The sequence below is a fragment of the Poecilia formosa genome, unplaced genomic scaffold, assembly GCF_000485575.1.
Source record: "Poecilia formosa unplaced genomic scaffold, Poecilia_formosa-5.1.2 Scaffold236, whole genome shotgun sequence".
Classification (NCBI taxonomy): domain Eukaryota; kingdom Metazoa; phylum Chordata; class Actinopteri; order Cyprinodontiformes; family Poeciliidae; genus Poecilia; species Poecilia formosa.
In genome coordinates this window covers 647,143-661,199 of record NW_006800175.1, presented here as the reverse complement: position 1 = coordinate 661,199, position 14,057 = coordinate 647,143, and the positions used below count along the sequence as shown (strand labels likewise).

Genomic DNA, 14,057 nt, shown 5'->3' with positions numbered 1-14,057 from the left:
TCATTGTAGCTCGTTTCTCAGGGGAGGTGTGTGATGCTCTTTGTAAACTCGCACAGAGAAAATCCGAAGCACTCATTACATCCCTTGAGCTTTTTCTGTTTTTTAATTTGTGTGACAAAACTCATTACCTTCCTCATTAATATGCTTGTTAGAATACAAATCCTGCCACAACAGATCATGTCAATAAGGTCTGGCCTTAGATTACTGCAGCTAATTATCTTAAATGGAGGAAGGATTTAACTTTCTACGCCGCCCCCGTCTCACTCTCTCTCCCTAACGTGTAAGGTGATGTTGGATGCAGTCTGTGGCTGCCTGAAGTAGCCACCAAAGTGATGACAAATAGACATGAAAGGAGGCACGGAGGGGGGGATTATGAAATTTGCTTAAGTGCGTTAATGGGCTGATTGCAGGAGCGCGCTGGATTTCGCTGGAAGTTGATTGATTGGAGCTGCGGGTTTTCTCCACGCCCGGAGAGCTCAGGGATTTGACGGGGTAAAGGCGCACCAAGTCTGTTACACCGGAATTGATCTTAATTAGATCTGAAAGACCTGCCACAGCAGAATGGTCGCGGCGATTAAAATGAAAAACAGGAGAAATTACTGATCAAATTAATCATAATGTCGGGCTACAGCTGTAGGTCTGGTGTAATTTGCCACTCCAGTGGGTTACATCAGCCCAGGCAGGAAAAGGGGAGGCAGTACATACTGATCCGTGGCAATGGGAAGCTTAGGCCAGCCTATCAAATCTCTTATTCCAGCGAGTGTGCCCAGGCCCTCCTGACCCTGCTACGCCATCCTGTGGAGCCCCAGAATCCCTCTCTAATCTAATTAGTTTATTTTTTCATCACATTACATTATGTGCTCTTCCACTCAGAACTCTTAGGTTGTCTGGAAAAGTCTGGAATTTGCTTTTATTGTTTTCCAGGCATGGATAAGTGTGGAAAAAGTAAAGTTACATTTGCAAAAATCCTTGATTTTTTGTCAAATGATTTTGTTTCTTCCATTTTCTAATAGATAAAATCATCTGATGATGCTTTTTTAATAATTAATTAATAATCTTTTAATTATTTTTCATCCAGCCAAATCTGTATGAAAATTGTTCATGCAGATTTTCTTCTGAATACCAGTGAAGGCAGCCTGGTTTGAAAATCATGGGTTCAGTTTCTTAATGTACAAGTCTTGGGAGTTAAAGATCTTAAAATAGAGCTGATGTAAGTTGGTCCAGATGCTGCAGCAGTCACCCCATACCACCCTGAAAACATGAAGCCAATTGCAGCATTGGGTTTTTCATTATTTAGTTAGAGAACTTACAGATTATAAAGCTCATGTGCTTTTCAGGAAGGCTCAAAGTTTATCATCAAGCCCAAATGTCCAGGGTTTTCTTTAAAAAAAATGCAGGAAAAAATAGAAATTTCAGTCAGAAATGATGTGGAGATGTGTAATGAAAAATGTGGAGGAACCCTGAGCTGTGCTGTTCTTGTCATAGTTGTCTTGTCACCAGCATGTTGTGTGTTCACTAATAGCCTCTGACCTCGGTCCAGTGTCTGCCTGGCTGGTTTTCTGGGGGCCAGGCGGAGGTGGAGGCGTCCTGTCTTCCTCGTCTGTCAGACTCCTGCCGTCTGTCCCTCTCCTCCTCACAGTTGTCTCCTTGATCGCTGTCAGAGCGCCACACCAGGCCTGTCCACTCTCAATCCGCACACTCATAGGGGTAATTACAGCCTAGGGGCCTGCCTCCTATCCCCGTGCTCCACAATTTACCACCAAAGTGTCCACAGACATCTCTCTTCTTCCCCGCTGCACCCCGACATCACAGTACCGCGGGGCCTCAACCCACAAGTGCTGCAATTACCTGAGTCTCTCCTCCATCCTTTTCTTTCTCCCTGCCCTCTTCCCGCTCCCCCCTCCCTCTCTGTCCTCTCCTTCCCGTGGCTCCCTCACTATTCCCCGGCAATCAGCCTTCATTAGAAGCCTCTGGTGAAAAGCCATCGTCACCAAGGTCAGCTGCTGCCAACTACAACAGCCTTTCAGAGGCCTGGCAGTGTGCACTCTCTATCTTTTCCTCACCTCTCTGCCATCTTCCTGCCCCGCCCTCAACCCCTCTTTCCCCTTGTTCCCTCCTCAAATCTCAGATCCATCTCTGCTACTTTTGTTTCCTGCTGCTTACCGTTAATATATCCCGTCTCCAATTTGCTCCAAATGTCTTTTTTTTATGGGTGGTGGGTGTTTCTTCCATTGTAATAGCACGTGCGGTAAATGAGCCCCACGCGTCGATTCATTGATTTTCCAGCTCAACGCAGTGTTCATGTAGTTTAGCGAAACGGCCGCTGATTGTTCTGCTGGGTATTAAATTGAAATTAAAATGACATGCTCAAATGTGGACGCTGCGGCTCACACTGCAGCATGTCAGCGGAAATGGAGTCACTTAAGCTGGTTGGGAGGGAGGAGTCCCGTCCGTCTGGTGTGAAACATCTGTAGTTGTAAAAAATAAAAAACGCAGGGCGTTGGCGCCCTGAACAGGTCACCAGTCCATCACACGGTTAGCATTTATACTTTAGAAAAAATTGTAGTTTGGAAAAGTTTATTTTGTTATCAAAGCATGAAGGAGTCCTAAAATGAAAAAATAAATAAAAATTGTTTAAATTTTGGGGGGGGGGAGATGAATTTGATTTGTTAGGACTTGGAAAAGCTGAAGCAGAAATAAAGACATCCAAACATGCTAAGTATTATCCAGATTAACACCTGTTTTAAATCCAGACATTTCTCATAAATTTTGAATATATATGGATATATATGTATGCATGTATATCTGAGTGAAAGCAGCTGCGTTTTGCTGTGGCTGTGTGGGGTAGAGCATGAACAGGACCCCTCAGCTCAACTCTTATTAATGCACAGCAGATCTGGCTCTTAAGAAGGCAGAAAATTGCCTTACATAACAAGCGCTGCACAATTTAGAAATACAAATGTGCACTGTTGACTGAAGCAGAAAATAAGACTGTTGCCCATCAACAGCACCGCATTTCATATGAATAATTATAAAGCATGGGAGCTAGATGAGGAAAACAACCTGACCATGACAGCTCTACTACTTTTATTTACTTCAAATGAGGGATTAGGCAGGGAGAAAATCTACAGACTTAAGAAGCAACGATGAACCTTGAATTTCTAAATAAGAAGAAACTTAAATTTATCATATTTCATCGTTGTGGCAACTCTGAAGGCACTTTCACTTTTAAAATGGCTCCTACTTTGCACCTTCCACTTACTTTGTGGCTTTTCTGGGTTTGTTGGGCTTTCAGTCATCACACAGTTGATACTTCCTTCACTTTCTGAAGTCTGCGATTCTTATAGACCTAGCTCCATTACTCTGGAAATGGGCAGAGGGCTTCCAGCTCCGACACCCAGCAGAAAGGCAAAGCTCCCCCGATCAGCCCACATGCACACCGGGGGCAACTCGCATTAGACGCCCACATGGGAGCCCTCAGATGAAGCACCGAGCCAGGGCTCACCTAACAGTGGATAAGGAATAGGGTTTCTTTAATTATGAGGCAGGGCTGTGACATTGAGTTCCCCCCTTTCTCCTCCAGCAGCCTTTCAGACACCATCTAAGTGCTCCGCTCCGCTGAGGAGGCCAGTCCCCCCGCGGGGCGCGATTCCACTGCCTGTAATTTCTGATGCCCATTAGTGACCGCAAACAGAGCACCGGGCTCACACAAGGAATACAGCCGCGCTGCACCGCCACGCTGTAAAAAGACCCTTTTAATGCAATGTTGTTACATTATGCCCTCCTCGTAGACCAAGTCAAAAGTCCCATTTGTGGTCTCTGGAGGATATTATCAGAATTTCTTCTTCGTTGTGTCTTAGCTGGGCTAAACTGAGGTTGGATTTGGTATATATTCCTGTAATCTACAGAGGGCTATTTGATTTAAGAACTCGACCAAAGCTGTTTTATTTTGTTCACAGCATTTTCCTATTTCTGTCTTGTTAATATCTGATTATTGATTTTATTTCCCTCATTCCCTGTATGAAATACAGGGTCAAGAGACTCAAATAGAATATAGGATGAATGTTTTCTTAAACTGCATGCCTCAAATTGGGAAGTAATAAAATGCAGAGTTATCTTTACCTTGAGCTTTCAATGATTTATTTGCATCATTTGTTTTTCTTGGTGGATTGACAATAATATTGACTAGAACTGGGCACACGTTTGAACTTATTGTGCTTTTTCTGTAATCCACACAAGGTCAAAATTAAAGTCATGATAATCATGTTAGAATATTGAAAAGTTCATCCATCTCAGTAACTGAATTGAAAAAGTGAAACAAATTAATTAAATAATTACACACAGACTGATGTTTTGAAGCCGTAATGTTAATTATGATGATTTTCTGCTGATAGTTAAAAACAGGTCCAGTTTAAAAACATCTTGCTGCTGATTTCAATGCACCAGTTTCACTCAGACACTATAATACTGCCACCACCATGCTTGAGCTCTGCTTGAGCTCTGCACAAAATTGTGCAGAGCTCTAATTAGTGCTGCACAATTTTGGAATACCTGACTGCAATATTTTTCTTGCCTTGCAATGTTAAAACAATTACTTGAATAGCACCTCAAGTTATGCTGCTCTCCTAACATTTTATTGACATTTAACCTGCACTTCTTCTACCTTGTTTTGTGAATGCTACGAGTATAAATTTTATCTGTGTTTGAAAGTTGTTAGGTGCTTCATGATATTAAAAAGTCCTACGATTATATTAGTAAATATTGCGATGGCAACGTCACTATGTGTCTTATGTTCTTTCTTTTTCATTGGTGTCCAGTATGAAAATCTGCTGGCTGTTTTGAGATTCTGCCTACGTGGCTAAATACTACATTATCATGAAAATGCAAGTTCATAACACGTAAAATATATTCGCCAACAATCATTGCAGTCCAAACACTCCTTTGTGATGTTTTGATGACGGTATATTTGCGATACATTATGCAGGCTTGATGTTTGAAATTGTCACTTTGACTCCTTTGGTTATTGTGGCCAGAAGGCGTTTAGTTTGTTTTTGTGGGAAGCTACAGACTTACGAAAAGAATCCTCTCTGTTAAATTTAAGTTTTGCCAAATACCCAGCCAGAATTAAAACCAGAAGTTTGTTAAAAAGAGCATGCTTGAGGTACAACTAAGGAACGTTTAACTCAATGAAAGTGGGAATATGTGCACGTACTTTTTCAAAATCTCTGAAGCTGTTTTAAAATTGTTCCACTTCGGGGGGAAAAAAAGTTAACATACATCACTAAAAGACAAAAATAGTACGACTTTCATTACCATGAGGTGTGTGTGTGAAAACTTTTCACTGTACATGGCATTATGCTGATTTAGCTTGAGGTGTATTTTTGGAGATAAAGAGAGAGACAGTGAAGCAGAGAACCACAGGAGGAGGGAAGAGAGTGTGGTGGATTTATCGATCAAGGGTGACCACATCTTAGCCACAGAGCCCCTCTCTCGTGATTAATCTTCGAGCTTAGAATCGGCCAATGACACATGACAGGCCTCCTCCTCAAACTCCACCATTTCTCTTCATTACTGGCTGTATTTTTGGACACCACAGAGGGGAGTAATCATTTACCTTTATTGTGTTTATAAAGCTGCGGCACGGATGACCCTTCCTATATTGAATTGAGGACATCAAAAGATCACTGGACATTGATTAGAAGGATATTAAAGTCATTCAAATGCTATATTTATATGTCAAACAGCAGCAGAGTGAGAAGGGACGCCATTTCCACCCAAATCAAAAGAAATGGAATGTAATCAGCCTGGTTGAAAGAAGACATACTGGGCACAAAGGCTGAAAAATGTTAATACACCTCATATTTTAACCACAGTGTGATCTCAAGACTCATTTTCTCACTGTGACTATAAACATAGCCTTGTAGCTACTTTATAATCATAGCCGGAGCAGTAGTAAATTTACTGCTACAGTGGTTCCTGCCATGATTTCCAACCCAGCGCCAATGTAGTACAGAAATAACTGCACCAGATATGTCACTTCATGAGGCTGAAATGGTCAGCACTTTCCTGTGGATACTTAATCACCAAGTAGTTTCAGATTTAATACATCTGGAAACAGCTAAACATTATAGATCATTCCCCAGTAGGAGAATAGTGTGGTATGTTTCATATTTTTACCTGCAATGTTCCCTAACCATAGGAAATGTGCTGCAGGATGTGATTGATGACAAAGGACTCACTCTGAACCAGTGTTCCTTTACAATTATCAACAAATGGGCCGGAGCTGATTTTATGTAATGATTAAAGCTCCGGTTAATTTCGCATGAAGGTAATGAGTGGGGAGATTGACGACCACTGTCCTGCACTCCATCATCCCTTTATAGTTAGTTTAAACGTTTTCACGACTCCTCTCCTCCTTCATTTGCATTTTACCTCATTAGACACGGCCATTTCTGAGACTGACCGCCACGGCCATTTCCTGGAGTTAATGCATTTTATTTGATTAGCCAAACCTCCCTCTGTTAACTAGCTGTCATTCTGGAGTTTTCATATGACATCACTCCAATAACACCCGACATGCCAGCTCAGCCCCCTCCACTTCCACACCACATCCCTCTCCGCTGCCTTAAGCAATTACAACCTCCAACTGTCGCCCGACGCAGCGTTATTGTATTCTGCCGGGTGTTATCTGCCCCAGTTGTTCCATCTGTCTTTCACTTCTCTGTGTTTTTCCTCCAGAATGGCTCTTTTTGGGTTTTATTTTCTCACAGCGGCCGGAGCTGAGGCCCACCGGTGAGCAATAGTCAGAGCTCGCGGGGTTCGGAGTGCACAACTTCAGTGTGAAGCCCCGCCAACCAGGGGACCAGAGGTGTTTTGGAGGGCCTAATGGCATTTTGATGTTCATAAGCACAGCGGACGTGAGGAGGGGAAGGCGGTTAGGTGTGTGTGTGTGTGTGTGTGTGTGTGTGTGTGTGTGTGTGTGTGTGTGCTGGGTGGAGTGGAGTGGAGGATCGGGGGGTTTAGAGAAGGAGAGTCAGTAGAGGACTGTCAGCAGAGGACTAGCAGAGTTCTGACAGACAGAGAACGTGTTTTCTCATGTCACAGCTGATTACATTCACTCTGGAGTGGGAAAGAGCAGGGAGGAGACAGGGATGGTGGGCCGGGATGGGTTTGGGAAAGCTTCCATGTTGTTCCAGATGAAGGACATTCCTCCTAAGGAGCAACAAGAGTGGTACTGCCTGTTAATTTGATGTGTTGGGTCCACTTTGACACAGTTTTGATGATTAAAGTCAATACATTTTACATTCCTCTGAAACCAAAGGTGTCCAGTTCCATCCAAAAACATGCTGGTTTGCATTGCCAAAGTTTACATGTGTATATAAGAGCAGGACTGCTCTTATATTTTCATATAAATATGGCAAGTTTTTTTTCTTGCCTTATTGTTCAATAACTATTGATGTCAGGAGCAGAGGCAATCACGCTGAGTGAACTGTCAGACAGGGTCTTGCAGATTATATCTAGATACATCTTTATTATTTTAAAAGAAAATTGTAACAGAATTTAATTTAAAGTTTAGCGCTTTTAATAGTGATTACTGCAGTTAATGTGGCTAGCATTATAAGAAATACTCTTGTGACTGTTAGCAGGATTTCCTAAATCCTGAAGAATTTCCAAACCTAGCATGTTTCACAATCGATTTTAATTAAAAATCAGTTGTGGAACTGATCTTCTAATCAATATTGGTTGATCGATACAACTTAGTTGCACTCAAAGTTGTACTCTCTAGTACAAGTCTCTGTAGAGCCTTCTCGTTATCTGCTGGAAATCTTGTTCTCTCACATATCTTGAATATATCGGGATACATAGAAAAACCTGAAATCTAGCTTTCTTTCAGTTAACTTATTTCATCTCTGTGCTTCCACTAACCACATTTTAAACACCTCACTGTAACTGAAACAATTTTTTCTTCCCTCAGGAATCACTTCCACACTGAAGCATGTTTCTGTTGGTGCAGCCACTAGTTATTATTAAGGTATATTGACTAATCCGACAATCAGATTTATGAGTCTTTGACCCACCGATCAAACTAAAATTAACCTCATTTAAGTTTCTAGCCAATTTTTCAGTCCAGCCTCTATTTCTTTATACAAAAGGACAAAATGTCATCGATGTATTCTGCAATTGTCTGTGATCTTAACAGGAATTGTCCAGAGAGGTCTGAACAGCCAAAAATCCTCTTCACGGCCTTTTCACAGTGAATGAAAAGAAACACAATCGTTAACATGCAGGCTCCACAAACTGGAAGATCGCTGTTTATCTCCTCCAACACATGCAATCAGTACAAATACAAGCCCAACTCTGTCATTTTGTGCCTCCTGCCGAGGCGTTGAGAGGAGTCACCGTGGTGGAAAATCACCTGTTTAGGTGTTGAGCACAGCCTTGCCTCTCCTTATTCCTGGCTCTCCTCCTAACCGCCGTCCATATTACGCTGCGCCAGAGATGAAGCAACGAATCCTGCTCTCTTTTCACCAAGATTTACCAGAATAACAGAGCACCTGGAAGGGCTATCATTGAATGAAACGTGATGATAATATTTCAAATCAATCTGAAGGCTTTTCCAACAACCTATCACTCATGTAATGACACAGAGAAAAGCAGATTTTCAGGGGGACTCTGGCTGTGCTCGCCTGAGCAGATCACATTATCAGTGTGTTGATATGTGGCCTCTGTTTAACTCTGCCTAACTGAGCGTGTTGGCTTTCCTTCCTCTTTCACAACATTTACAGTCCAGTGTTCTCACCAACATAGCTCCTTTAGTCGCTAACCAGCAGTTTTAATTTATGTTTAGAAAAGAGGAGAAAATACTGAGTTTCATGTGATCACTCCTTAGAAAACTTCTCAGCATGTTGCTCTGTAGGAAAAGGATATTTATCTGTTTCAGTCAATTCAGAATTTAAATGAGGAGATGCTGTCATGATTACAGTGTAGGAGTTCAATGCTTTACCATAATCAATACCACATATATTCTAAAAATCAGGTAACTTTAAAGTGCATTAAAATAATACCAGGTGTCACACGAATTGTTTATGCATTACCACACTAACCAAAGACATTTTGGATGTTGCAGTACAGAATTTGTGGTTGTTAGGGACCAGAACCGCCTGCAGGTAGCTGAAATTAATAAATACATTATATCCCTAAAATTACTTAGTGCTGACTGTTTTAATAGTTTAAGCACCAAATAATATCAACATGTTAGTTTTGATGCAACTTCATAATTTAGCTTGTGATTTTTTGTGTGGTTTCAGTTCAGTGGGAAAAAACTATCTGTGATAAACTTGGAGCTTTGCTTTGAACATCAATGTCTGGTGTTTCTGCTTTTGAACCCCAGTAAGATGAGTTATTAACAGTTTACCATAGTTTTACTTTCTGCACAGAAAACAGAATGACTCAGATTTGAGGGTTTTTTGTCTCAACATTCGAGATGTTCTTGGTTCCCGAAGGGCGTCCACTGAAACACATAAAAGACAATCTTGCGATTATTGAGGAAAAACTGGATGACTTTCAGACGAGAGGAGGCAATATCAATCACGGCCAATTTGAGGCCACCAACATGAAATATGATTTCATAAGACAAATGCAGTGTCATTCTTAATGTGCTTAACCTTTACTGTCAATGAAAAAGTATTGATCGCTCTGTGGCATTTTTTCATCATTTGATTTCAGAAAGTGTAATAATATATGGTGGTGGGATAAAATAAAAAAAATAAATGGCATCTGTATCTTTGAAGAAAGCTGAATTCTCAGCAGAATGCAGAGAGTTTGGAAAAGCTGGAACCATGTTTGGACTTTTCAGTCATCCCAGTTAAGTTAAGTAGGCAACCAGTACGAGCAGCAAGCCGGAAAGCAGTGGTTTTCTTTATTCTATTGAGTAATCGGGAGGTCTGCTTTCTCTTCTTAGTCTTTGATCTACTTACTCAGCCTAATAAGGCTTCGCTCCACTGCGGTACAACCAAATCAGCAGTGCATTTTCAGCCCCCTAATAAGTGGTTAGCTTGATTTATATGGGCAATCTGAGCAATGTGGCGGGCTCTACAGCCTCTTCTCAATGCAAGAAGTCTCTTTCCGCCACCACAGGCCAAACCAGATGAGTCCATTACAGCAGTGTGCAGATGGTCATTTTAACCTTCCTCTGCCTCAACAGTATCACTCTGTTAGAGTCTTATGAAGTAGGAGGATTTCTTAGTCGAAGTTTATTGAAGCGACAGACGATACGGTGATGCATAGCCTTGCTGCCTGGCTCTATTGTGAGAGCAGCAAGCGGGTGGGCCATTGCTGCGTGTCGAAGGACTAGACTCGGCCCGTGGGGAGCCCCAGAGGCCAGAGAAAGCACTTAGAGTGGTAAAATGGCCACTTATTCACAGCCTCCCTCCAGTTTTCACTGCTCCTCCCTACCCTGGAGCCTCCCACTGGGTCCAGGAGCACCAACCTCTGGGAAACATTTGATAAACTGCGTGGCCCTCTCTGCTGGACCTTGTAGCAGTTCGCTTATTCTGTCCTGGGGAGCAAAACAGAAGTATGAAGCTGGTTTGCTAACCTCCTCGGGAACTTGTATTGTAGTCTAAATATGTGATAAAAAAGAGCAGATGTTTTTCTGATAAATGATGTTTTTGCCCTCTGCAGCTGAACCCCCTGGCTAGCCAGGCAGCGGTGGCGGCAGCAGCCGCCATGGGGTCCATCGCTGGCTCTCAGGTGTTCGGCAACACCCTGTCAAACCTGCAAGGAGCCACCGGGCAGCTTGTCACAAACGCACAAGGACAGGTAAGTGTAATACACAACGATTATAGAGTCGTACAAAAATATGCCCCTGAACTTCTGCACATTTTTTAATTAAAAAAATCCAAAGCCTTGTTGTATTTTATTGGTCTTTTATTGAAATGAGTCATTTAAAGAAGTGAGTAATTGCAAAGCGGATGAAAAATGTTGAATTTTTATTGAAGTTGCTTTTAAGCCAGGGTGTCCAAAGTGCAGCACAGGGACTTTTTGTAGCCTTAGGGCTGGTTTTGTGTGATTCCCAAATGCAATTCAAAGATGATAAATAACCAAGATTTTATAATAAGTAGAACCATGTTTATCCAGACACTTTTACTGAAAAGCCAACTTTGCTGCACCCAAATTAGTTTCATCTAATTTATTAAACTTGGCGAAGCATTTTGAACGAAATTCACCCAAATAATTTTCTTATACAAATGATAAATTTTTTAAATCTAGCCTTGACTCCTGAGTTGTGAACATCTGTAGCTCTTCCAGAGTTAGCACAGGCCTCTTCGCTGCTTTTCTCTTTGAAGCCTGACCTGTCAGTTACATTTTCTTGGTTTTTATTGTTTTTTTTTTTTTTTTTTTTAAACTTGTCAATTCCTTTATATGTTTCACAATTTTGTAATTGTCAAAATTCACAAAAAAATGCACAAATCCTCACTTTTTCTTTTTGCTCTAAAGCATAGTTTTGAGTTCATTGAAAATTTTCCGCAAAAATGGTGAAAAACATTGGGTTCAAGTGATGCTAACTCCCACCTGCAGATGGCAGTATTTCTCAAATTCAAGCTGTGATCAATATGGTAATCAAAAATGAATCTGCCTAAGTTCTTTAAAAATAAAAATCTTTGTCTGACCAGTCTGTTAGTTTCTTTCTTTTCTTATCAGTTTTTTTTCTATATGTAGATTTTGGAAGGGCTTCAATGAGGGGAAAAAAAATAAAAGTAGCACCAAAAAATCAGTGATTTTTATTGTAAAGAAAAAAACAATTACAAGAAAAATTCAGAATCCAGGAGGAAATGATTAGTGTTCCTTATATACATCTGACTTCTAGGTACCAAATAATGCACAGTTGGATTGATGTCCAGGTAAAATGACTTGAATACAAATACAAGCTGACCTTTCACACTTTTATTTGTAAAAAAAAATACAATAAAGTCATGTATCTTTTTCCTTCCTTTGCGTTAGAATGTCGCTTAAAATCCCAATAAAATATTTTTTGTAACGTGAAAAAGTTCAGTTTTACAAGGAAATGTAAATACTTCTTAAATAAAACAGTTAAAGCACTTTATTACCGTCCAGCTCAACATGAGCCATCCGTACTGTATTCCTGATCTTTCCTCATTGATTTCTCGCAGCGAGTCTCTGTGCTGCCTTGAAGCTGTTTGTCCACAGTCCGGCTGCCACCTCTCCATATATTAAGCATTTTGGGAATAAACAAACCCTTCCCTCTCTTAACCGCATGCGCCTGTCGGAGTAAAACGCTGACCTTGTCATATTTAAGGGTGGCTGCAAAATTGTTCCATCAGTAGCCAGAGGCTTGAACGATGATGCTTGTCATTGTTCGGCTCTATCTAATGAATCATCTTATCTCAGGTGCACAGTGCTCACATTAAAGCGGGACTGTGTGGACATTGTGCCCTTTTATGCCACTTTCTGTTATTTATAATAACCGCTGCTTTATTGTGTTACACTTGCACTGTCCTCATCATGTCGACTTTGCAAAAACAAAACGACACTAATCCAGCTTGAGACGTTTTAGAGTGATAAAACACATGTAAACTGATTGTTTTTAAATCAGACCTTTCGGGGCTGCGTTCACTGGTTTGACCTTGTAGGGAAGTATTGTCCGAGAAGGAGAGCTTGATCCTAAACATGGCTAATGAGACAGTATGGACTTCTCTGGCTCACAAGGTGCCTGGAGCGCTGGGAACAGATCACTGAGGATATGGACTTGACGGCATGCTCTGTGCTTTTGTAGCGTCTTGGTGGCTGACACTTCCTGACATAATCAGGTCACAGAGATGGTCAAAGCCCTGGGGTACAGCCTTTGCTCCCCACCTCATTATTCCACTGCATTATTCAGACCGAGGACTCTGAAATATCCACTCCCCTATCAGAAGGTCCTGTCCCTCCCTTCCCCTGAATGCAGGACACTATACACAACTCACATAAGGCACATTAAGGTTTGTACATTCTTTCGGGGTCTTTTTCTATTCATTCAAGGTGTAGTTTGATTACAATTCATGGGGCCATCTCTCTCATCCTTGCGCTCCACGTGTAAACAATCACTTTTCCTTGAATCTGAACCGTGGTGTGTCGTCTTTGTTCACTTAATTTCCTCTACTGTGCTGTCAAAAGGCCTTTTCATAAGCAAGAGCTTTGAGAACCTTGAAAAGTGTCAAGACTGATGGGCCTTTGGAGTTTAGTTTTTAAACCTTAATTATATTGGCTTGAGTTTTTTTTTTTTTTTTTATTCTCCAAGGAAAATCAATGAGGCTCTTTTATCCTCGCAGCCTCTACAACAGTGATTAAGACGGCAGATAAAAGCCACAATTATTAAGTCACTCTCACTCTAAAGATACTTTTTTCTTTTTTACAAATCACAATTTTTTTCCCTCTTCTTTGCAATGTAAAATCTTTCTTTTCCTTCAGGTTTTGCATGCAATTAATTCTGTATTTGCAGCAGAGACACTGAAGGCTATTTCCTCTCTAAACTGAGCAAAACCAGGTGAAACATCTTTAACCCTCCATGTCTCAGCTTTGTGCATGAACATCTTCTCTTATTCATTCTCTGCGACCTGTAGTCAGGTTTGGGGCAGTTAATTCTACTAATGTTGAAAGCAACACACTCACAGGTTTACTCACACAACAGGTGAAGTTGAACTCCAACACAAGGCGATCTGGAGCCTCCAGGCGTTAGATCAACTGTAACCGATGAACAGATGTTGACCTTTTTTATCCTGCTGCAGACATCAATCTCTAGGTTGTTTACAAGTTAACTGATTACTGTTTTCATCCCCTGGTGAGAGTTTGTGAACATTAACTTGCAAGTCTCCACACAGACATTTAATTGAAGTTATTTCTAAGCTAGGGGTGTCCAACATTTGGCCCGGGGGCCATTTGTGGTCCTCGGTCTGTTTTTGTGTTACCCAACTGCAATTCAAACTTGAAATAAATTTGGCAAACTAATTTTCTTAGGTTGGAAATTTTTCAGTAAAACACAAAATATTCAGATCCAT

The 14,057-nt window shown here is 41.2% G+C and overlaps 1 protein-coding gene across 6 annotated transcripts in view; it reads left to right on the top strand.

Annotated features, from left to right (window-relative positions):
- pou6f2 (POU class 6 homeobox 2) overlaps window positions 1–14,057 on the top strand; it is a 95,361-nt gene that overhangs the window by 61,158 nt on the left and 20,146 nt on the right. For all 6 annotated transcript variants that reach the window (XM_016680209.1, XM_007569109.2, XM_007569106.2 and 3 more), the window contains one exon: window positions 10,684–10,821. In XM_016680209.1, the coding sequence (XP_016535695.1) occupies window positions 10,684–10,821 (138 nt within the window). The remainder of the gene's footprint in view (window positions 1–10,683; window positions 10,822–14,057) is intronic.